Raw genomic sequence first — 23,726 nt, forward strand, 5'->3', positions numbered from 1 at the left:
TGGCTGAAAAGTTTGGAAGTGCTAATGTAAAGGATTCAGCACAGCTGCTTTTGGAAAAGTAGTGAATCACATCAAGACGTTAATATCCAAGGTCCCTGGATAAAGCAGTGTCAACAGTGGCAAATATAAATGGTGGTACATCAGCCTATGATAACTGAAGGCAAATGAAACCATGTTTCTGGTCTATAGACCTTTCCCAGCCATCCAAGAGTGCAAACATCTGTCGTACTTTTCACCTGTTTGCCTGTGTATTTAGTTGTTTCTCAGATGAAATTCGGCCAGAATCAGGATGTTGAGGTTTGTTTTCAAATTCTCACATAGCAAATGAAAAATGTTTGATTATTGTTAAATGTTTGTTTAAAGTTGTTTAATTTTGTGAATAAAGTTGAAATACAACTCCACTGGATTTGTTTGGTTCATAATCTTAAATCAAAATACTGAAGATATTTTGTGGATTTGGCTGATGTATTAGGAGAGAAAATTTACACGAAATACATCTCAAATTTATTTAGTAAATTATTCTAAAACCATGCTTTAATTTACTACTGTGCACTTATAGAATGAATTGTAAGTCACTTAACATGCACAGTTACTGGGATAAATTATGATTTAGAATTGAATTCACTTCACTAAAGTTGAGTTAAGTTCCTCTCCAAGCCACACGCCATCCTGACTCAAAATATATTGCAATTTCTTCACTGTCAGAATCTTGAAATCCTCTTCCTGACAGTGTTGTAGATGTATCTACGCCACATAGATTGCAGCAATTCAAGAATGTGGCTTACCAATACTTCCTCAAAGGCATTTACGTATAGACAACAAATACTGCCAAGCCTGTGGTGCCCATATCCTGTGAAAGGCCAGTAAGCATGCCTTTTTCCTGTAGCATAAATTGTGGAGATCGTTTAACATTTGTCAATCTTGCAGATAATACTGATAAGTGCAAGACAAAAAGTTTCAACAAGTCTTTCTTTTCAGCAATAAAAAACTTTGATACTTTCCATTAAATGTCTGTGTAATGTTTCCGTGCTGTACATCCCTATGATTCTAAGACTAGTACATCCCCTGTTCTATTCTTGAGAATCAATAATGCTAGACCCAAAATTTCACATAAAATCATTTAACTCTGTTACCAACTTTGAAGCTCTGAATTCAGGAGACTGTATATAGCATTTGGGTCGGTGCAAGGTCTAGTATCCTCTGAAGAGTTTATGTGGTATACAGCTACACCATCCAATCCTACAATCTCAGTCTGCTTTGATTATAATGTCTTTGAGTCCAAATTACAGATTGAGCACTCATCAGACCATAAGAAATAGGATCGGGAGTAGGCCATTCGGTCCCTCAAGCCTGTTCCTCTCTTCAGTAGGCTGACCCGACATTTCTAATGTTCATATTCCTGCCCTTTCACCATAAGCCTTGATTACCCTACTAATCAAGAATCTATCTGTCTCAGCCTTAAAGATACATAAGGGCTCTGTCCCCACAGCTCTACATAGCAAGAAATTTCAAAGGCCCTCACTCTCAAAACAAATTCTTCCTCATTTCAATCTTACATTGCCATCCCTTTATTCTGAGACTATGTTCTCTTGTCTTAGAGTCTCCCATTGGGAAAACATCCTCTCAACATTTCCTCTGTCAAGCCCCTTAAGAATCCTATATGTTTCAATTAGATCATCTCCCATTCTTCCAAGTTCAAATGAGTAAAGTCCAAGTCTTTTTAGCCTTTGCTCTTAAAACAATCCAACCATACTGGGATCATCCTAGTGACCCTTCTCTGAACAGTAAGTAATATTTTTCCTTAAATAAGGGAACCAGTACTGCTCAGAGTACTCCAGGTGTGGTTTCTGTAGCACCTTGTGCTGTTGCAGTAAGGCTATATGTGAAGAAGGATCCTGACTGACCTCTGTATCTCCATAGAAGTATTCTTTATGCAAGAACATTCGCTGTATCTGAATGAAGTACTGCTGTTAAAATTAATTACTATCTGAATATAGAGTAAAAAGACAGAAGCTGCTGCCCAGACAACTTTACAGGAAGCTGAAATGCTCAAGGAATTAAAAAGGTATGAATTCTTCACTGTGGTTCAGAACTTTTTATATTTTCACACTTTTTTATGAAAAACCACTGAACAGAAGATGATCATGCGTAGATTTTTTTATAATGTTTTCAGCTTCTAAGATCAGCTATTTTGATGGGTACTGAAACAATTATTTATTTGACAACCTTATTGGGCATTTTACAGTCATTTTACAAGTCCTGTGAATTGATACTATGCGCAATTAATGTACATCAAGTTATTTTCTCAACTTGTATTACACTGTGAAGGTCTGACAAGTGAAAAATAACAGTGGATGGGTAATTTTGATCCTTTGTGTTCACTGTCTTTATTGAGGAAAACTTCTGGGAGAAAAGAAAATAGTTATTAATAGATGCTTTTACACACTCTGCAAAGTCAAGGATTTTGCACCAAAAGCAAACTCATACAGCAGAAATGAATTTTTAATATCCAAAAATGCCCTTCACCAAAGTAGCACTCTTTTCCTGGGAAAAGACAAGCTTTGGCTCTGTTCGCGAGCTCCATAATGATTGCAGCATGAGTACGTGCTGCATAAACACCCCTTCCAAATTTAAACCTGCCTTGTTGGTTTCTTTCATGGATTATACATTATGCTCCATTTTTCAGGTTTATAATTCGTAATTATTCGCAGGCTGTAGACTAACTCTACAACAACCATGCCTCTTTACTGAAAGTTGAGGTCCTATAATTGGAGCAGAATGTTGAGTTTCAATCCAATTTCTAATTTTTTTGACCTTCAGGAGGAAGCACTCTTTGGTCCTACGCACGCTTAAATGCTCAAGTGTTTTGTAGCAGTTGAACTGCTTTTGAAATGTAAATGCCCAATCCCTCAAGACAGGAGTAGCAGTCATTTAAAGAACTAACTGGATTTTATAAGGCCTGTCAGTATTTCGGAACCAATAGAACTCACATTCACAATATCGAAGCTCCAACATCAAATTATTGGATCAGAGACAACTGGGTTTAACTTAAATGAAGAGAATTACAATGAAATGAATTACAGAAAGCAAACTGGGCAAATAGATCAGCAATAAAGACAGTAAGCAAATAGTGGCAGACATTTAAGCAGGTAATTCATGACTCAGAGCAAAAATATAACCCAGTAAGGAGGACTGATTCTAAGAGAGAGATAAAACAACATGGCTAACCGAGGAAGTTCAGGACAGTGAAGAGTTGAAAGAAAAAGCATATAAGAAGGCAAAAAGTCAGTTTTGGCTCCAAAGTCTGAGATAAAACCACAATCCAGCAAAGGAGGACTAAAAAGTTAATAAAGAGAGAGAAAATAAACCATTAGGGCAAGCTAGTGAGGAACATTAAAAAAGAACTTCTTTAAATATATAAAAAGGAAGAGAAATGTCAGTGCAAACATAGGAAATCCTGAGATGAATCTGGGAAGATAAAAGCAAGATATAACGTGTTTGAGCAGATCAAAGCCATTCAGCCCATCAGCTGCTCAACCATTTGATCATGGCTGAAATGTTTCTCATCCGCATACTTGTGCTTTTTGACTGTAATCCTTGGTATCCTTACTAATTATGAACCTATCTTTCTGTGTCTTGAAGACAGTCAATGACTTGACTTCCACAGCCTTCTGTGGCAAAGAGCCCTACAGATTTTTCACCCTGTGACTGGAGAAATTCTCTCTCATCTCGGTTCTAACAGGTTATCTCTTCACTCTGAGGCTTTACCCTCAGGTCCTAGTCCATCCTACTAGTGGAAACATCTCTCTCGCATCCACTTTATCCAGGCCTCTCAATATCCTATACGTTTCAATGAGATACCCCCCGCCATCGCCCGCCCCACATCCTCTAAACTCCATCAAGTACAGACTCTATGTCCTCTCTTCATATGACAAGGCCTTCATTCCGATAATGATTCTTGTGAACCTCCTTTGAGCCCCCTCCAAGATCAGTACATCCTTCCTTAGATATGGGGTCCAAAACTGCCTACAATATTCTAGACATGTCTGACCTGAGTCTTATTTAGCTTAGCAGTACATCTCTGCTATTGTATTTTAGATACCTCAAAATGAATGATAACACTGCATTTGCGTTCCTAACTGCCAGTTGAACATGCATGTTAACGTGAAGAGAATCCTGAACTCGGGCTCCCAAGTCCATTTGTGCTTCAGATTTCTGAAGCCTTGCCCCATTTAGAAAATAGTCTGCACCTCTATTCTTCTTACCACACTTTTTCACATTGTATTCCATCTGCTGTCTTTTTTTTTTGCCCTCTCTCCTAGCCTGTCCTTCTGCAGCCTCGCTGTTTCCTCATCATCACTACCTATCTGTCCACCTATCTTTGTATCATCTGCAAACTGAGCAACAGTGCCCTCAGTTCATGATCATTAATGTATAATATGGGAACCATAAGATGGTAGCATAGTCATGAGTCTTAACGGGGAAAAATTCTTCAAGCATTCCATTAATATTAAAGAGTATGGGGGAAGAATTGCGATGACCATCACAAGGGAAGTAGTATTAGACAAACCAACGGGGCGAAAGGCTTGATTCTGGTGGCTTGTGCCGGAGGATCCTAAAAGAGGTAGCCACAGAGATAATGAATGCTGTGGTTATAATTTTCCAAAAATCCTTGGATTCTGAAGAAGTACCAGCAAATCAGAAAATTGTCAATGTAACTTTCCTGTTTAAAAAGGGAGGGAGCCAAAAAGCAGTAATTACAGGCCAATTAGCTTAACATCTGTTATTGGAAAAGTATTGGAATTAATTTTGACTCTGCTGTAAATTTTTAAATTCAAATATAATAAGCAGTTACATGCCTCTAACTTTAATATTATATTAATCACTTGGAAAATATTACCTAAAGGGTGCTTCTTGATTCAGTTTTACTGATGAATTTGTGATTGAGAAACCAATTTTCTTGGTCTCACTGTCTGAAGTGTGCTACTTGGTATCACACAATAATCTGGAAATTCATGCAGAAACCTGAATGCTTCCCCATGTCCAAACTGTTGCCACATTATATAGCATGGTCACAGTAGGATAAATGGCCCTCCAGGCTTTAAATTTGCATAGCTGTGTGATTACTGTGCAAAAGCAAATACTTCTAATAAGACATTTCCATGTTTATCACTCACCTGATGAGTAAAACACTTTGTTAGTAGCTGTTGCAGATCAGTTGATATTTAGCCACTTGAATACAAAGTGCTTCTGTGAGTAACATTTAGAAAGGCAGAAAGAGTTACTTTTGGGCATAGATCTGATATTCAGAGTTTCCCAGTTTTGACTACAGTCGAGCTTTATTGGGAAAATACTGTTTGCAAACATTTGAGACCCAATAGGATAGCAGTCAAAAAAACTGCAGATACTGGAATCCAGAGTAGACAGACAGGAGGCTGGAAGAGCACAGCAGGTCAGGCAGCATCTGAGGAACAGGAAAATCAACGTTTCAGCCAGGAGCCCTTCATCAGGAATCCTGATGAAGGACTCCTGCCCGAAACATCGATTTTTCTGCTCCTCGGATGCTGCCTGACCTGCTGTGCTTTTCCAGCACCACTCTAATCTTGACTCTGATCTCCAGCATCTGCAGTCCTCACTTTTGCCTCGGAGGCTGGAAGAACACAGCAAGTCAGGCAGCATATGGAGGTGGGGCAGTCAACGTTTCAGGTTGAGACCCTTCATCAGGATTCAGGTCTCAACCTGAAATGCTGACTTCTCCTCCTGTTGCTGCCTGGTTTGCTGTTTTTTTCGAGCCTCCTGTTTGTCTAATAGGATAGCAGTTCCTTTAGCAATACCTCAATTAATAGGTTGCCTGGAAAAGGGGAGGGAGAAGAAACATGAAGGCCTGTAAGATGCAAGAAGATGAGGCAAGAAGATGTCTCTGAGTGAAAGCCTTATTATTGCAAAGCATTCTCATGTATGTTAGCCTAAGCTTACAGTAGCTGGAGCTACAGTAAACCCATAAACCAATGCCATTACAGTTCAAATGAGCCATGTGGTTTCTTCTTAAAAATATGTTTAACAACTAATCACAATTGAACAGAATATAACTAACTTCAAGGAGGCTAGTGTCCTGACCTCTGAACCAGGTCTGTATCCCACTTGTCCCAGAGTGATGTAGTAACATCTCTAACAGATAGATTAGAAAATGTCTATAGCTTAATTCAAATGAAAATTATTGATTTTACACTTGAGCTGGTTTAAATCTTTTTGGCTTCTTTTTCCTTTGCTTGTCCCAACTCTTCATGAAGTGTCGCTAGTCCTTTCTGATGATTGTCATCTATCTCCTGCTTTTTGCTGCTTTCACAAACTAAAGGCCTACTTGACCATCCAATGATGCAAAGAAATATCCCAAAGAGTTACTAAGCTGAGTTTGAACTATGCACGTGCAATTGAGGGGTCATGTCGGCACATTGCCTTTACTATTTTTTATCAAAGGATGTGAAACTTCAGAAGAGATCGGAAGGCGCTAGGATGGAGTTAGAGGAAGGATTTAAAGTTTACAAGGAAGCGAGTTATCAGATTGCCAGATAGATACATATATCATTTTAGATGATGCATAGGCTTTCCTCTGCCCTGCTGTTGAGGTCATTGAATTAGAGCAATGACCTCAACAGTATTAGAGCACGGTACTGTGGGCAGTACTGCACTCATTTGATAGCTTTTATTGCTCTGTAGCAGTCTACTTGAAAAGTTTGGAAAGGCTAGAAAGAACACCTCTCTCTTTGCTCCACCACTTTCAAAAATTGTTCAGTGGTTTATCAATTAGAGTGCCTCAATTCCTCCAGCATTCTTCACTACAGTTGCAGCTTAATAAGTAGTGGAAGGATGATTCTTTCACTGCAGCATTAAACTTAGAAAAGCTCCCTGTAAAAGCATCGCAAATGACTCTAATGAAAGTACTGCAGATAGTGGAAATCAGAAAGAAAACCAAACTCCATGGATCTGGCAGTATCTATAAAGAGAGAAATAGAATTAGTGGAACCCAGTTTAAGAGATATATTAGATTTGAAGCATCAACTCAATTTTGTTCACCACATGCTAGCAGGCCTGCTGAGTTCAGTAGCATTTTCTCCTTTCAAATTAGCCTCAGATATTTTGACAGCTACAGCAGAGACATTTTATAGCGATTTAATAATTAAGTGATTGAGCTAGAAGACCAGTAGTCATTGAGCCACAAATGATGTTTTTTTATTCTGTTAACCATTCTGTCACTTTGCAGTTCCGTGACTCAGAATAGTAAAATGCTTGAGGAACAAAATCAAGAACTTATACTGGAGTCTGAAGCTACAGCAGCTGGTAAAGTTGATCTTACTTTTTTTCACTTGAGTAGACTATATGAAAACGATTGGTACCAGAGATTTTTAACTTAATTTGAAGGACATTGATTTCAATATTTAGAGTCATAGAGATGTACAGCACAGAAATAGACTCTTCGGTCCAACTTGTCCGTGCCGACCAGATATCCTAAATAAATCTTGTCCCATTTGCCAGCGTTTGGCCCATCTCCTTCTAAACCCTTCCTGTTTGTATACCCATCCAGATCCCTTTTAAATCTTGTAATTGTGCCAGCCTCCACCACTTCCTCTGGCAGCTCATTCCATACATGCACCACCCTCTGCATGAAAAATTACCTCTCAGGTCCCTTTTATATCTTTCCCCTCTCACCTTAAGTCTATGCCCTCTAATCTTGGACTCTCCCACTCCTAGAAAAACATCTTTTAAACATTGTAATTTTACCGACTTCACCCTGTCTTCCTTTGCTGTTGATTATTTCTGCTCCCATACCACAAGCCTCTACTTGCTTCTCTCACTTGTTAATGGTCTTTCCTTGGTATGAGGCTTCAGATGGGTATAACCATTGCCTATTGATTACCAAAGACCTGCTTCTGATCTGCTGACAGCTCGTTAGGCAGGAGTGCAGGGTCCTTGATTCTGGCTGTTGGCCTGTTAAGTTCCTGAATGCTACAGGAATCAGCAGGCCCTCTTGAACAGAGGTGACACAGGCATCTCGATAGCTCTCAGAATGGTGGCCAAGACCGCCAGCATATCCAGTCGATCCAGTGACGTGACTTAGTTTGTCCAAATCTGCGAATCATTCCAGCATTTTCTACTTTAATTTGCACACTTCTAGAATCAGCAGTATTTTCCTTTGGTTTTTACTTTGCTGATTTATCACAGCTATAATTTGGACACAAAATAATTTGTCATAGTTGGTATGTTTTTATAATGATTGATATTCAGTAGGTGAAAATATATCCAGTTTGATTACCCTGTCCTTTACATATAAAACTACAATTTAATTCTGCAAAAGCAATTTTAGATTTTAAATCAGGAACAATGAGCTTTTATGTTAAAAGAACCGCAGTAAAACAATAATATTTCTGTCTCCCTTACCTGTTGTGAATCAAGATATGTTTGCATTATTAGAAACATTTTTTCACTTGTGTCAATAAAACAAAGTTATGGAGTCATACAGAATGGAAACAGACCCTTCGGTTCAACTAGTCCGTGCCGAACATAATCCCAAACTAATCTAGTCCTATCTCCCTGCTCCTGGCCCATACCCCTCCAAATCTTTCCTATTCAATGTATCTATCCAAATGCCTTTTAAACATTGTAATTGTACCCATTTTCACCACTTTCTTCGGAAGTTCATTCCAAACGCGAACCAGCTCTGTGTAAAAATTTTGCCTCTTATGTCTTCTTAAAATCTCTCTCCTCTCATCTTAAAAATGTGCCCCCTAGTCTTGAAATTCCCCATCCTAGGGAAAAGACAACTACCATCAACTCTATCTATACCTTTCATTATTTTATAAACTCCTATCTGATTGCCTGTCAACCTCCTATGCTCCAGTGGAAAAAGTCGCAACCTATCCAGCCTTTCTTTGCAACTCGAACCTTTAATACTTGGCAACATACTGGTAAATCTCTTCTGAACCCTCACCAGCTTGATAATATCCTTCCTATAACTGGGTGACCAGATCTGGACACAGTATTCCAGAAGAGGCCTCACCAATGTCCTGTACAACCCCACAACCTGCAGTGAAGGCACGGCTTCTCTAGAGTAGGTAAATGTCTGACATTGTAATGATATGTATATGGGTGTTCATGTTCATTATGCATGCTTGAGGTCAAAATTTCTCCACACAGGCCCTAGGTTACATCAAAAGCTGGAGGAGATGCAGTCTATTCAGCCCATCAAGCCTGCTCCGCCATTCATGGTTTAACTGATAATCCTCAACTCCACTTTCCTGCTCCCACTGCAACCCTCACCCCCAACAACACTCACTGTCTTCCCAATCAAAAATCTATCTCAGCCTTGAACACACTCAATGATCCATTCCACTGTGGCAAAGAATTCCAAAGACTGACCATCCCATGAGAAAAGAAATTTCCCCCTCACCTCTGTCTGAAATGTGAGGCTCCTCAGTCTGAGACTATGCCATAAACCCTCCTACAAGGGGAAACAACCTCCCTGCATCCACCCCATCAAAACCCCCAGAAATCCCACATGCCCTAACAAGCCAGCCTGTCATTCTTCCAAACTCTGAGTCCAGGCCGAACCTACCCAAACTCCCCATCCCCCCTCAATTAGACAGTCCCTCAATACCTCATATCAACTGAGAGAACCTTCTCTGAACTCTCTCCAATGCACAATTCTAGCCATAATTTGACACCTTGATCAAGTGAAATTTGGCTTTTTGTTGTTTCACTGTGATTTTCTCCCTCATACCTCTCACTACATCTGGCTTCAGTGTATTCCTCTATTAGAATGGTAGTTTGGTGATGTGTGACATTAGGAGAAAGTGAGGACTGCAGATGCTGGAGATCCGAGTCGAAGAGTGGTGTGCTGGAAAAGCACAGCTGGTCAGGTAGCATCCGAAGAGCAGGAGAATCGAGGTTCCGGACCTATGTCCGCAATCCCTTCCTGATGAAGGGCTTATGCTGGAAACGTCAATTTCCCTGCTCCTTGGATGCTGCCTTAACGGTTTGTGCTTTTCCAGCACCACACTCTTGGACTCTGATGTGTGACGTTAGACTAGTTTCCATACTTTCAGCAGGTGTATTTCTTAATTCAAAGACCACCTTCAGGCATTCTGTATTAGGTTTTGTTAATCTCTTATTGGTCTCTTTGGCAATCTGCATCACCACCTCAAACTCTGCATTTGACTGAAATTGTCTGCAGACGATGTATGGTGTTGAATTTCCCAATCCTTCGTGAAGCACCTGAATTCTTCACTTATGATTTGAGGGCCCTTGTCATACATCACAATGTCTGAAATATCAGCGACTGAAGTGTGCTTTCACATATTCTACAATGAAATTTGGAACATAAACACAAATTGCTGGAGAATCTCAGCAGATCTGGCAGCACCTGTTCAAAGAAAGCAGAGTTAACATTTCAAATCTGGTGGCTCTTCATCAGAACTGTTAGTGGCTAGGAAACCATGGGAGGAAGGGAGAGGTGAGCAGATATGCGGATATCGAGCCCAGAGAGAGAAAGAGGGAGCAATGAAAGGAGTAGTTTTAAAAGGGATGTTATTGTTAGCAGGCCAGCGCAGGAGAAAAGCTGAATAAGTGATAATAAGAGCTGAGAGTGAGAAAGTGGATTAACTGTCCTGAATGCAACCCATATAATGTGAAATTAGACCTAGGAGTGCATGAGAATGGGTGACTGTGCTAAAAGTCAGAAAAATGTCACAAATGTCATAACAGAACCAGTGTGTGGTGGGTAAAAATCATAGAATGATGGAATCAGGCTCTAAAGTTATGAGCTTGATGTCGACTCCAAGAGGCTGCAGGGTCCCCAAGCAGAAATTGAGATGTTGTTCTTTAAGCTTGTGCTGAGGCTCACTGGAACAATGCTGCAGACCTGCGACAGTAATGTTGGCATTGGAGCATGGTGATGTGTTGAGGCGGCAGGCAACTGGAAACTCAGGATCATTTTTGTGCACAGAGGGTAGGTGCTCTGCAAAGTAGTCAAAGTAGTCATCCAGCCTGCTTTTCGTTTTCCCAATGTATAGGAGACTACATTGTGAATGTGCTCAGTGGTTAGCACTGTTGTTTCACAGTGCCAGGGAGCCAGGTTCAGTTTCAGCTTCGGGCGACTGTCTATGTGGTGTATTTTTCTATTGTTACTCATTAATGCTGAATTAAAATTGCCATGTGATAAGTTTTCATCCTCATTGCATAGATAGTAACTTGGCAGTAAAATGACTTGCAAGAGGACACTGCTATTGGACCACCTTGAAAATGTGGGCCACTTTCCATATCTTGGGAACTTCTTCTCGAATTTCAAAGGTACTCAAATAGCAGTGTCCTCTAGCAAACCATTTTCCCCAGAATCAAAACACAAATGATATAAAACCAGCTGGGCAGGACATGTAATTTGTATAGGAACAAATTACTGTAGATGCTGGAATCTGTACTGAAAACAACAAATGTGGGGAATCACAGCAGGTCAGGCAGCATCCTTGGAGAGAGAGAGCAAGTTAACGTTTTGAGCCTAGATGACTCTGGTCCCCAGCATTTGTTGTTTTCATGTAGCTTGTATGCCTGACATTAGGCTCCCAAATTCCATTTGGTTTTGAGCAGCCAGCAGGCAAGTCATTCTTACTACCAATGCAATGAGGATGAAAACTTATCACATGACAATTTAAATTCAGCTTTAATGAGTAACAATATGAAAATACTACCCTTAAATCATACCATACTTAATCATAATGTTATCTCTTGCAGCCTGGTTTCATCTTCTAATGCAATATGAATATCAGTATATATTATGGAAGAAGATATTTGATAAGTTGTGCAGCTCTGCAGAGCCACCTGAAATCTGCAGTGTTTTTTCCATTATTTCCACAAATGCAATCATTCAAATACAAAATCATTTAAATACAAAAGATACAAGAGATTATATGGAACCAAAAATGTTGTTGTGATTGTCCTCTGAAAGTGCTTGTCTTTGGTGATGTCCATCTACACCTATGAGAAAGTCAGACCAATACTATCTGAGTATTCCACACATTATTCCCTTTGCCTTCATGTACTAACCATTACTGAGCAAAAGTGTCTTTCTTTCAAATTGAATTGCTGCAGAGAGAGCAGTCCATTTTTTCCCATTTTCCTGGTGTGAATGATTGTGTTTATATTTTGGTGTGTTTAGATTAGATTAGATTACTTACAGTGTGGAAACAGGCCCTTCGGCCCAACAAGTCCACACCGCCCCGCCGAAGCGCAACCCACCCATACCCCTACCTTTACCCCTTACCTAACACTACGGGCGATTTAGCATGGCCAATTCACCTGACCTGCACATCTTTGGACTGTGGGAGGAAACCGGAGCACCCGGAGGAAACCCATGCAGACACGGGGAGAACGTGCAAACTCCACACAGTCAGCCGCCTGAGGTGGGAATTGAACCCGAGTCTCTGGCGCTGTGAGGCAGCAGTGCTAACCACTGTGCCACCGTGCCGCCCATCAAAACAAATGTCAAGAAGGGTTTAGAAGAGTGGGTACTTCCATATTTCATACTATATTGATTAGCTTTACATTTTTGCAAAATTCTTACAAATCAATAATGTCATTCATTGAAACAGCCTGTTTGATGGATTTTTAAAAAAAAATTTAAACCTAATATAGATAAAATATCTAATTGGCCATATTGGTGCATCGGGAAAACATTTCAACTCACGTTGGGGTGAGTAGGGTAGTGACACTAACGACAGACACGGTGCACACCTCAAGCCTCAGTTAGAGCAACAGTGAAAGCTGCCTAGAAGTCTACTCATATTCCATTGCAACCTCGGTACACTGCAAAAAGACTCTATCTGGCGACATTACCAGAGTTTTGATATCTTTCGTCAGCCATCAATGTCATTGCAACTGATAATTAAAGCAATACAGCTAAAAATCAACAAAAATCACTCAAAATTGACTTGCAGTGAGGCTTCCTTATGTTGTTCTAAATTTGTGTACCTTGGACACTAAGTCAGGCAATGTTATCTGGAAATATGACTGCTGTAACTGAGAATGTTTGCAAAAGGAAATGGAGCAATAAAATAAAGCAAAGAATAAAAAACATTTATACATATGCCCATGCAATATACATAATGGTGAACCTCCTGTTTTATTCTTACACTTGCAATATTATATGGAGGTGAATCTGAGTGTCTATCTCTTTAAGTTTTGAAGATATGAATGCTTTTGATTTTTGAAATGAATTCTGGGGTCAGTTACAGATGGGATGGCAGAGCTTTACATAAAGATTACAACAAAAACCAGGCTATTTAGACCAACCAGTCAGTGTTGGTGTCTAGCCTTCCTAAAAGCAGTACCTGCTTTCCTAATTCCATGTGCCTTTCTTGCTTCGCACTTCTTTCATCCACCTATCTGACTTGTTATTAAATGTTGGAAAGGTTTCTGAAAATCAAACCATGGTTTGTTTGACTGTCAATCAGTTGAGAAATTGGAAAACATTGGTGTGTTCATGGAAAGAGAGAGAATGAAATGAATTGCATCATTCTTTAAGATGCTTTTGGGTGTATAAGAAAGGAAGTGGGGTGCAGGTGGTTGAAGAGGGTTCACTAATGGTGAAGAATAATTGTTCAAAATGTTTAAATGTTCGACCATTTGTACCTCGCTTGGAGACGTTCATTTCAACATACTTTCCTAAGGTTCTTTGCAGTTGCTGGAAAAGGTGAGAGTTGGGATTGTTAGACCAGGACTGTTAGTCATCTGACAAGAAAGGCCAGATTTGGTTTCACAAAACTAATCCACCCAGATGTGAATATATTTGACTATGATTAAGTGTTACAGAAATGGGGATAAAATTATTTGAAGAAATTTGTGATTGTGAATAAATTTGTGTGTACTTCGTCTTTATATGGTTTTTTTTTGTACTTTGTGGCTTTCCTGATGGGCTTCAGACCCTGATGTGCAGACAAAATGGTGGCCATGTGCACTTACTGGCAACTTATTGCAATTTTCTGGAACACAGTCTCTTAATGAGTCATCTGACCTCCTGTATAGGAAGCAGAGTGGGTCCTAAATGCTGCCAGCCCAATCAGCAGTTCAGAAGCTCTGGAATAGGTGACGTAATGGCACAGTGATTAATACTGCTGCCTCACAGCATCAGGGACCCAGGTTCAATTCCAACCTTCGGTGACTGTCTATGTGGAATTTGCACATTCTCCCTTTGTCTACGTGAGTTTCTGTTGGGTGTTCTGCTTGCAGGTTAGATGCATCGGCCATGCTAAATTGCTCCACAGTGCCCAGGGATGTTCAGGCTATGTGGATTAGCCATGGTAAATGCGGAGTTACAGGCACACTGTCGAGGGCTGGAACTGGGTGAGGAGCTCTTCAGAGAGTCGGTCCGGATTCTTCCTGCTCTGTAGGTTTCTATAAACATTGGTAGCCCCAACACGAGAGGTGTGGGCATTGCTAGGTAGTTCTCATACTGTAGGTATGCCTCAACAGGAGGCATTGACAGAGTAGTATGTCTGAAGTTGAAATGATTAGGGGTATAGCAGTTAGCCCCTTGAAATGGATGGGAAACTTCACTAGATCATTGTTTGGGCCGGAGATGTGACTTTTCCAGCTAATGCCCTTTTTATTTGGGTTATGGAATTCTCTGCACATGAGACTCTGGTTTTGAGTATATTCAAAACTGAGATTCATAGATTTCTCCATGTTAATCTATTATGCAAACCCAGGTAGTTCAGGAAAATGATGTTGAAGTAGAAGACCAGGCATGATGGGGTGGGATCTAAGGAATGAATAATGTCCTCTTAGTTCTATTTCTTATGTGCCACAAAACTGTGACCTCTGCCCACTAAGGAGAACTGATTCACAGGTGGCAAAATGCCAGCAGATCTTTAAGTTTAGATCAAGTTCAACAAAACTACTTGGCCAATTCAACCCCTTTCCATCCTGTCAAGGGGGAATGTGTTGTAAGCTACCCAATGCAACTGCCTCCTGTTTTCCTTTGAGCATCACACCTGAAAGCTTGCCATCACAAGATTGGGATAACTCATTCTAAGCATCAATTTTTTATTATTATAGGTTCTAATGTCTGCTTACTCTGTGCATTTCCAAGTGAACTCACCTCACATTTGCACGATATCACCATCATGTTCCCACAGATCATTCAGAACATATTTCCGTTTTCAAATATTTTCCAATATTTTGCTCATTAACTTGATTTCAAGAGCATAAAACATAAAGCAAAATTTACACGGACATAATTCACAGCAAATTTGATAACTGTCTAGCTTCTACTAGTTGTTATGCGATATCACCCAAAGGCATAAATTTTCCTGTCAACATAATGAAAGGTTAATGGCACTTGCTACTATGGCGACTACTGGCCATGTAACCATTAAGCTCAAAAATCCAAAGGGTTCTCCAACAAATAAATGACTCCTGCGTAGCCTTCTTTAAATTACATCTTGCTATCTGCATCACTATTCAAATCTACGTATTGGATTCAAATTGATGTATATGTGCTGTAGACATAAACTTAACTCATCACAGAAAGTTGGCTTATGCATTCTAGTCTAACTCCCCATGATCACTATATTAATACTAATCACTGCTAAGCACCCGTTAATTTCACAATCCTTCAATCTGATTGGTGGATGAGGTATACAGTTTGTTTTGCCCTGTTCAATTAGATTCAAGATACCTTATTTCCATCACTGCATTGGTATCAGCTCACATTTTCAGCGACTTGCCTCACCCAAAATAATCCTAAATGTTGAAGGGCAATTATTTTGCAATTGCAAAGTCTGGCCAAGAATGCTTACAATAAAGTAAATTTCTTGTAACCAACTTGTGTTTAGTTGGAAGAACAATGCCACTCTGTTTAGTTCTTGACCTTAGTATTGCAGGGTTGAACTCAAATTCCTATTACAATTCGCTAATTTTTTGACCACAATTTTTTTACTAATCTAAATCCATTTATACTGCATGCTGAAAATGACATGTTGTTCATGTGCGCATCTCTAAGCTACAAAACACATAAATGACCAGTGGATAAAGTTGCACCACTAATTGACCCTGGGTGAGATAACTGCATTTTTAAACATCTGAATTTTCTAATTTTCAGGCTTATGATTTATCCAGACCATTTTAATTAAGTCTTAAGGGTTCTGCCAGACAGTTCCATTTTTGTTTTCTCACAGTCTATGCCGTAGTAAAAAGATAGTTGCTTTGTTCAAGTGATGTTTCTATATTTCTCTCCCTCATTTCTTTTTCTCTTCCCATTTGTATTGTGCTGCCACAGGAAGGGATCCTTATTATCTATGATTTAGTGGATGGTGAAGTTAGTTTTTTATATTTGTACACTTCATCAATCCTTCAACACAATGAAATAGAACAGTGGTATTGTCTTTTAATGCCTTCATTAAATTTTTACTTGAATCCTTAGTCTGTAACCAAAAGCTAGCCTGGGACTCGATATTCTAACTCAAAATTGTGAACTGGACTTGATTTATGGAACCTGAGCATATAAAATACACTTTTTCAAACATACGTTAGTATCATTCAGTCAGTTGTATTGATCATAATTTCAGTCCAGTGTTTTTTCTTTCATACATGCATTGGAATCAATTTAGAAAAGGTTCACCAGATTGCTTCCTAGAGTCAAGAGTTTACCTTATGAGGAAAGATTGAGTAGGTTGGATTCTTGCTCATTGAATTTTAGCAGCAGATAGCTGATCATATCAAAACATATAGTAGGGTAGTTTTGACAGAGTAGATGCCAAGAGGGAATCTAGGTATAGGAGGCACTGTTTAAAAATAGGCTGTACCATTTAATATAGTCTACGGAATTCTCATCCCCTGAAAGCCAGTGGTAATGTCATTGGGCTAGTAATGCAGAGGTGCAGCTTTAAGGACATGAATTCAAATCCTACCAGCAGCTGGTGGAATTTGAGTTCAATTAATAAGTTATCATCAGTTATCTAATTTGTAACCCTCATGTAGTTTACATGTGACCGCATACCCTGAATCTTAACTGTGCTCTGAAATTGCACCAGCAAGCCACTTGTTTGAAGTGAAATTATGGATGGGTAACAAATGCTGACTTTGTTAGTGATGTCTGCATCCCATGAAAGAATAAGTTAAAAATATTAATATTCAAGGTAGAGCTGGATTTTTGATCTACAAGGGAGTCCAGAGTTATGGTAAGGTGCAGATGGGAGAGTGGAGTTAATGCCAAAATCAGATCAGCATGGTTTTATTAATTGGTGAAGCAGACTCAATGGACCTAAACATCGTTGACCATTACTTAGCTTCTATGTCTTTTGCTTTTGGTCTCCATCAACTTCAGAAAAATCATTAAACTGAAAATGGGTTAAAAATCATGCTTTTTTTAAATTAAGGTTTTCAAAAGAAAACTAAAATTCCTAATTCCCATCTTATCTCTGATTTGTTGGTAAAAAGCGTGATACCCTAAATATTTGACTCAAATTTTGAAAGTAAATAAAACTTTTTTTAGGAAATGCGAAGGAAGGAAAGGTAGTGTAGAGGGAAGCAGTTTGAGTTTGATGAGTTTTCATCCTAATAAAAGCAATGCTGGAAATCTGAAACAAGCACAGAAAATGCTGAAGAAACTCAGCAGCTTCTATGGAGAGAGAAACAGAGTTAATATTTCAAGATTGATATAACTCCTCCAGAAGTGTTTTAAGTCTTTCATTCTACCTGCCTCTGAGAGGAATGAATTGAGTGTGGGGTCTAAATATATTTTAATCCAGTGCCAAACGTTTGAATATGTTATCTTACTCGTTAGGAGTACAATTTTCATCTTGGTTTTCCATTTTATTATCCAGCTGAATCCTGTGACTTCAATAGTAGAAGTGAAGATGAACCTGAAAAAGAAAGAAGTCAGGTGAAGGTAAATCATATATTATGAAACATCATTTCTTCATCAAGAGTCACTATAGTATACTCTCATTTTAAATTTCAATTATTTAACTGCAAGAAGGGTTATGTGGATACCTTATTTCTGTCAAAGGCCACTTCCACCTGCAATTGATGTGTAAACCCTTGTAGATTCATATGTATCTGAAGCTATCCGCATATGTTTATAGTAACCTTCAAGTTACTCTCCAAGTCACACACTGTCCTGACTTGGAACTGTATCAGTGTTCCTTTACTGTCAATATGCCAAAGTCCTGGAATTCCCTTCCTGACAGCACTGTGGGATATCTAAACACTAAGGACAACACCACCTTCTCAAAAGTAATAAATGCTGGCCTAACCAGTGACTCACACATTCCATGAACATATTTGAAAAAAGACAAACATTTCACATTGAAAGTAATGTGACCACTTTGTTCCAGAGAGATTTAAATGCAATTCAGTAAAAGGCAATTTCTTTTTCGAATTGAATCTTACATACAGGAATATTCAAACATTGTGTGCACCAGAGCCTGCTATTCAATCTGAATGTACCCATGCTTAGCCAAGCAAAGAGTCCTGACTAATGCTAACCAGTCAGGGTAGTGAGAAGCTGTTCAATGGTAAATATTTTCAGGAAATAAAAATTAGGCTGGGTCTGACTCCCATCTCTGCCTCCAGCCCAATCCCCATCCAATCATGGAGGGAAACAGCTTCTGATTGGATGAGCAGCTTCTTGCAAGATCATCCAATTACACTGTATTTGGAACAAAAGCTTTGAGGGCCAAATAGGATCCCTCAGCAGGCCACATTCTCACCAAGCGCCAGCTGCTGGACAAGCCTAATCTTCAAAATATACTACAATAACTCCACAGGCTCCTCGTGCCACATCTTCAAAACCTACAACCTCTTACCACCTCATCCATCAAGTTACAAGTTTCTCTCCAAGCCAGACATCCTGATGTGGAACAATATTGGTATTCCTTCACTGTTGCTGTGTCAAATTCCTTAAACTCGCTTCCAAACAACACTAGAGGCGCGCCTACAACACATAGACTGCAGCAGTTCCAGAAGGCAGTACTTTTCCAGGGATTTAGGGATGGGCAACAATGCACTTATCCCAAATATACATTTTTTAAAATCAAGTCCATTTTCCAAATTTTTTTAAACTTAAATAACACAAACAACCGCTGGAGAAACTCAGCAGGTATGGCATTTTAAGTCTATTTCTTCAGAACTGGAGTCTTGTGTGCTAGACTGGGTAAGAGTGGTAGTTACCTTCCTTAAGGTACATTCATGAACCAAATGGGTTTTTCCCCTAACAATGGTTGAATTAATTGAGTCTGAATTCCATCATCTGCCGTGGTGCAATGCAAACCTGCGTCCCCAGAATATTGCCTGGGTCTCTGAATTACTAGTCCAGTGACATTACCACTAGGCTATTGGTTTCCCTGATGACCAACAGGAATCATTTGTGTGGTGAGGTTGCGCATTTGAGTGTTTTCTCCCTTGGAGATAAAGCCCTTGCCATTAGGTGGCACCCAAGTAATTCTGAGCCAGAGGTGCTGGCACTGATCACATCAGCCAGTATTTTAAGCTATAATGAAGGGAACATTTTAATTATCATGCCAGTGAGCTTTGACAGATTTGTTTTCTACTTATTTGTTTTTGCAACCCAGATCAATTAATTGGGTCAGATAAATATCATTTCTGCTGAGTACCTCGTCTGCAGGGAAAGTTTTCAGTGCAGCTAATTGAGATCTCATTTCCATGTTATTCATATAAACTGGACCTGACCTGTATCTAAAATGATGCACTTACTCTTTATATCCTCTTAGTTTTGTCAGTTCAGTTTAGATAATTGCGCATTGTCTTCAAATCAGAAGGTTATGAATCTAATTCTTAGTCCAGAACTTCAGCTCACCATTTATGCTGAATTTCAGTCAAGTACTGAGAGGATGTTGCATTATTAAAGGTGCAGTTTTTGAGTGAGACATTAAATTGTGTCCTAGGTCTATCTGTTCCAGTGGTTCACTCGTATGTTAAAACTCTTAAGATATGCCAAGGAACAAGCAGTTCTGGTATTCCACATAGCAGTACTAACTACACAATATAAATCATTTATATGAAATGTTCTTTGATATTTCTAAAAGTGATTAGATGCTACATAACGCAATTTTATTCCATTGTTCAAATGAATCATTAGCTAAAGAAACTATGGCATGGGTAATATAGTAAATTGTGTCAACTTTTGTACTAATGGAGAAATGTTTGAAATGTATTTGCTGATCCATCACTTGTTGCTTCTCGTTTTTAGATTTTGAATGGAATGGTTGATGTTTGCGTCAACACTGATGATATTGATTTCAAGGTAGTTTGAATGCAATTTTTTTTAAAATTTATTTTCCATATATAGTTACCCCCTTTTCATACTTTCATCACCGCAGAATGAGTGTGAATTCATCTCAGAATGTGCGCAGTCTCCCCCTCCATGGATCCACCATAAACTGAGTTGAATAATTTCAACTCAGTTCATGGTGGGGTGGAGTGCAAAGCAAAAGAGCCCATGTTTTGCCATCCACAGAAAGAGGCTATGAAGGGTTGGTCAAGTGAGAAGTGGAAAACACTTCGTCCATAGTGCACATATATCCAACAATTTGTAACTTAGTTTGAACATATTCTCAACTTGTAATGTAACGCAAAGTGTGATAGCAAATATAAGTTCTTGATCTGTACAGAACTTAGACAGCATATTTCATTGATAGTTCTCAAAATTGCAAAATAGTTATTTTTAAATGTAATCAATTATCCTTTGATTGGACTCAATCCTTTCCTTCTCTTTAACAGGAGTCTTTCAAGAGGATAGAGGAAGAAAGGAATAGATTAACACATACCATTGAAGACCTACGTGACAGCTGCAAACAAATAGAAAATGAAAGCCATCTTGAAATTAAAGCATGGAAACAGAAAATCCATGAAAAGGAGAAGTTGCGTGAGGTACATACCTAATGTTTATCATTAATCAAATATGGATTTACTAAGGCAAGCTACAGTACTGTTGATTTATGAAAGGAGTAAGACACTGGCCTTACATTTTACCGATTTTTGGCTTATTTAGAATGCACTGCAAGACATTTGATCCAACCAGTTTATCCTGGTGTTTAGGCTCCACTTGAATCTTCTCCCATTTTTCTCATTTAATCTGTTATAGTAACCATTTTCTCATATGCTTGTCCTGATTCCCCTAAATGCCAATATACGCAAAGGTTTTCTGATACACCAACTATTATGCTTGTAGTCAAAAGCAGGGTGTAGGAATTCCTGTCCTGGCCAATATTATTAAACAATGACCATGTGTAAGTGCGAAGCGTGATTTAAATGCCAATCCATCTTCAGGTAACCCAGAACCCCAGGCTAATGTTCTGGGCACATGGATCCAAATCCTACGTTGCAGGTGGTGAAGTTTAAATTCAATAGAATCTGAAATCAAAAGTTCGTCTAACGGAGACCATGTAATCATTTTTGATTGCTGTAAACCCATCTGACTCACTAATCTGTCTAGGCAATTAGGGATAGACAATAAATGCTGACCCAGCCACATTCCATTAATGAGTAAAAAGAAAGGATTTCATAGTAATTGTTAAGGTTATATTTGTGTCACAAAACTTTTGAGTAATAATCACCTCCTAATAAGACAGAGTTATTGACATTGAACTGCATTTCCATCACTGAATACCTTGCAGTCAACATCTTGGTGACTACCATTGTGCAGAAACTGAACTGTACAGCCTTCTAAATACTATGACCAAAACAGCAGATCAGAGACTGGAAATTATGCGGCAATAAGTCATCTCTTGACTCCCCAAAATCTGTCCATCTACATCTATAAGGCACAGGTCAGGTCAGGGACGAGACAGACATTTGTCCACTTACGTGGATGAGTATGGCTCCATTGCCATTCAAGAAAATCAAAAGACTTTCAGGACAATGTAGTCCGCTTCATCAGCATTCCATGCATCACTTTCAACATTCAGTGTCTTCATCATCAATGCTTGATAGCAGCAATGAGTACTGTATGCAGGATGTACTATAGCAACTCACCAATAGTCTTTAGAGGCCACCCTTTAAACATAAAACTACAAACACCTTGAAGGCCAAGGGAAGTAGATCCAGAGAAACACCACCATCTGAAAATTCCTGTCCAATTGTGTGCAATTCTGGTCTCCCTCCTATTGGAAGGATGTTGCCAGGGTTGGAGGGTTTGAGCTATAGTGAGAGGCTGAATCGGTTGGGGCTGTTTTACCTGGAGCTTTAGATGCTGAGGGTTGACTTTATAGAGGTTTATAAAATCATGAGGGAGATGAATAGGGTAAATAGCCAAAGTCTTTCCCTGGGGTGGGGCAGTCCAGAACTAGAGGGCACAGATTTAAGGTCAGAGAGGAAAGATTTAAAAGGAACCTAAGGGGCAACTTTTTCACGCAGAGGGTGGTGCGTGTATGGAATGAGCTGCCAGAGGAAGTGGTGGAGGCTGGTACAATTACAGCATTTGAAAGGCACCTGGATGGGTATATGAATAGGAAGGGTTTAGAGGGATATGGGCCAAGTGCTGGCAAATGGGACTAGATTAATTTAGAGTATTTGATCAGCATGGACGAATTAGACCGAAGGGTCTGTTTCCGTGCTGTATATCTCTATGACTATAAGCCACACAGCATCATGACTTGAAACTATATCGTAATTCCTTCGGAGTGACTGAATCCAGCGGCTCCCTTCCTAATGAAATTGTGTATTGTAACTACACCATTTAGGCTTTAGCAGTTCATAATTGAAGCTCACCATCACCCTCTCACAGGAAACTTGGGATAGTAAATACTGCCCCAGCCTCTGATACCCACATCCCAAGAGTGAATTAAAACAACTTTGCATCATTTTATAATGGTCTTAGTTGAGACAAAAGATTTTGTTTTTTGACAGAGAATATCAAAAAGCACAGTTGTTTGCTAAAAAAATGAAGCCATGGGATTCCACAGTTTAAAACAAAGATTATTTTTATTTTCTAAGAGTCAAACTAAGCAAATGTTAATTATTATTTTGCTTAACTTCCTATATTCTAACTCAAAATCACAAGCTAAGTATAAGTGAACAGACAAATTGAAATTGAACGTAAACTGTAAATAACTCATTTAATAGCAGATGCAATTAGAACTAATCCTGTGAGTTGGCTCAGCAGTCCATTCAGTATATATGTCCTCGATCTCAATCTCAGATTCTATCAAAACTGTCTCACTCACGAGAATTCCAATTTTTCTTCAAGGATTTAATCTTTCCCCAACCATCATCAGTTCATATGTAACCTGAATTCCAGAAATATAATCTTTACTAAAACAGTGCGAGTCTGTAGAACATCCTGCACACTGCTTACAATGACCTAGGTGACCCAAATCTACCAATGTTATTTTGAAGCAACAGGAATGACTAGAGCACTTGTATATTTGCTTATTCTTAGCTTCTAGATCTAGTTTGTGTTAGTTACTGCACATCATTACCTGGATTTGGTTCTTGGTGTCTCTTTTTAAAGTTGTAACTAATTTCAATCTCCCCAGAAATTTTGCTTTGCAATCTTAGTTTCAGTGTTCATTTTCTTAGCAACAGAGAAAGTTACATTCCTTTTCAATTTTACTTTCCAGTCTGATCTGTCACAAAACATCAAGTTTTTGGAATTATCGTTTCAGTCACATTTTTCCCAAATATTGCACAAGAGAAGCAGACCATCAATAATTAAATAA

The 23,726-nt window shown here is 39.1% G+C and overlaps 1 protein-coding gene across 1 annotated transcript in view; it reads left to right on the forward strand.

The window, feature by feature from the left end:
• LOC122555513 (E3 ubiquitin-protein ligase DZIP3-like) overlaps nucleotides 1–23,726 on the forward strand; it is a 130,681-nt gene that overhangs the window by 63,220 nt on the left and 43,735 nt on the right. Inside the window, exons 11-15 of the mRNA XM_087992699.1 lie at nucleotides 1,998–2,065; nucleotides 7,262–7,338; nucleotides 17,871–17,935; nucleotides 20,258–20,311; nucleotides 20,788–20,937. Coding sequence (XP_087848825.1) covers nucleotides 1,998–2,065; nucleotides 7,262–7,338; nucleotides 17,871–17,935; nucleotides 20,258–20,311; nucleotides 20,788–20,937 — 414 coding nt within the window. The remainder of the gene's footprint in view (nucleotides 1–1,997; nucleotides 2,066–7,261; nucleotides 7,339–17,870; nucleotides 17,936–20,257; nucleotides 20,312–20,787; nucleotides 20,938–23,726) is intronic.

The sequence above is a fragment of the Chiloscyllium plagiosum genome, unplaced genomic scaffold, assembly GCF_037043375.1.
Source record: "Chiloscyllium plagiosum isolate Xiang-an unplaced genomic scaffold, Cpla_swu_hap1 HiC_scaffold_12, whole genome shotgun sequence".
NCBI classification, from domain to species: domain Eukaryota; kingdom Metazoa; phylum Chordata; class Chondrichthyes; order Orectolobiformes; family Hemiscylliidae; genus Chiloscyllium; species Chiloscyllium plagiosum.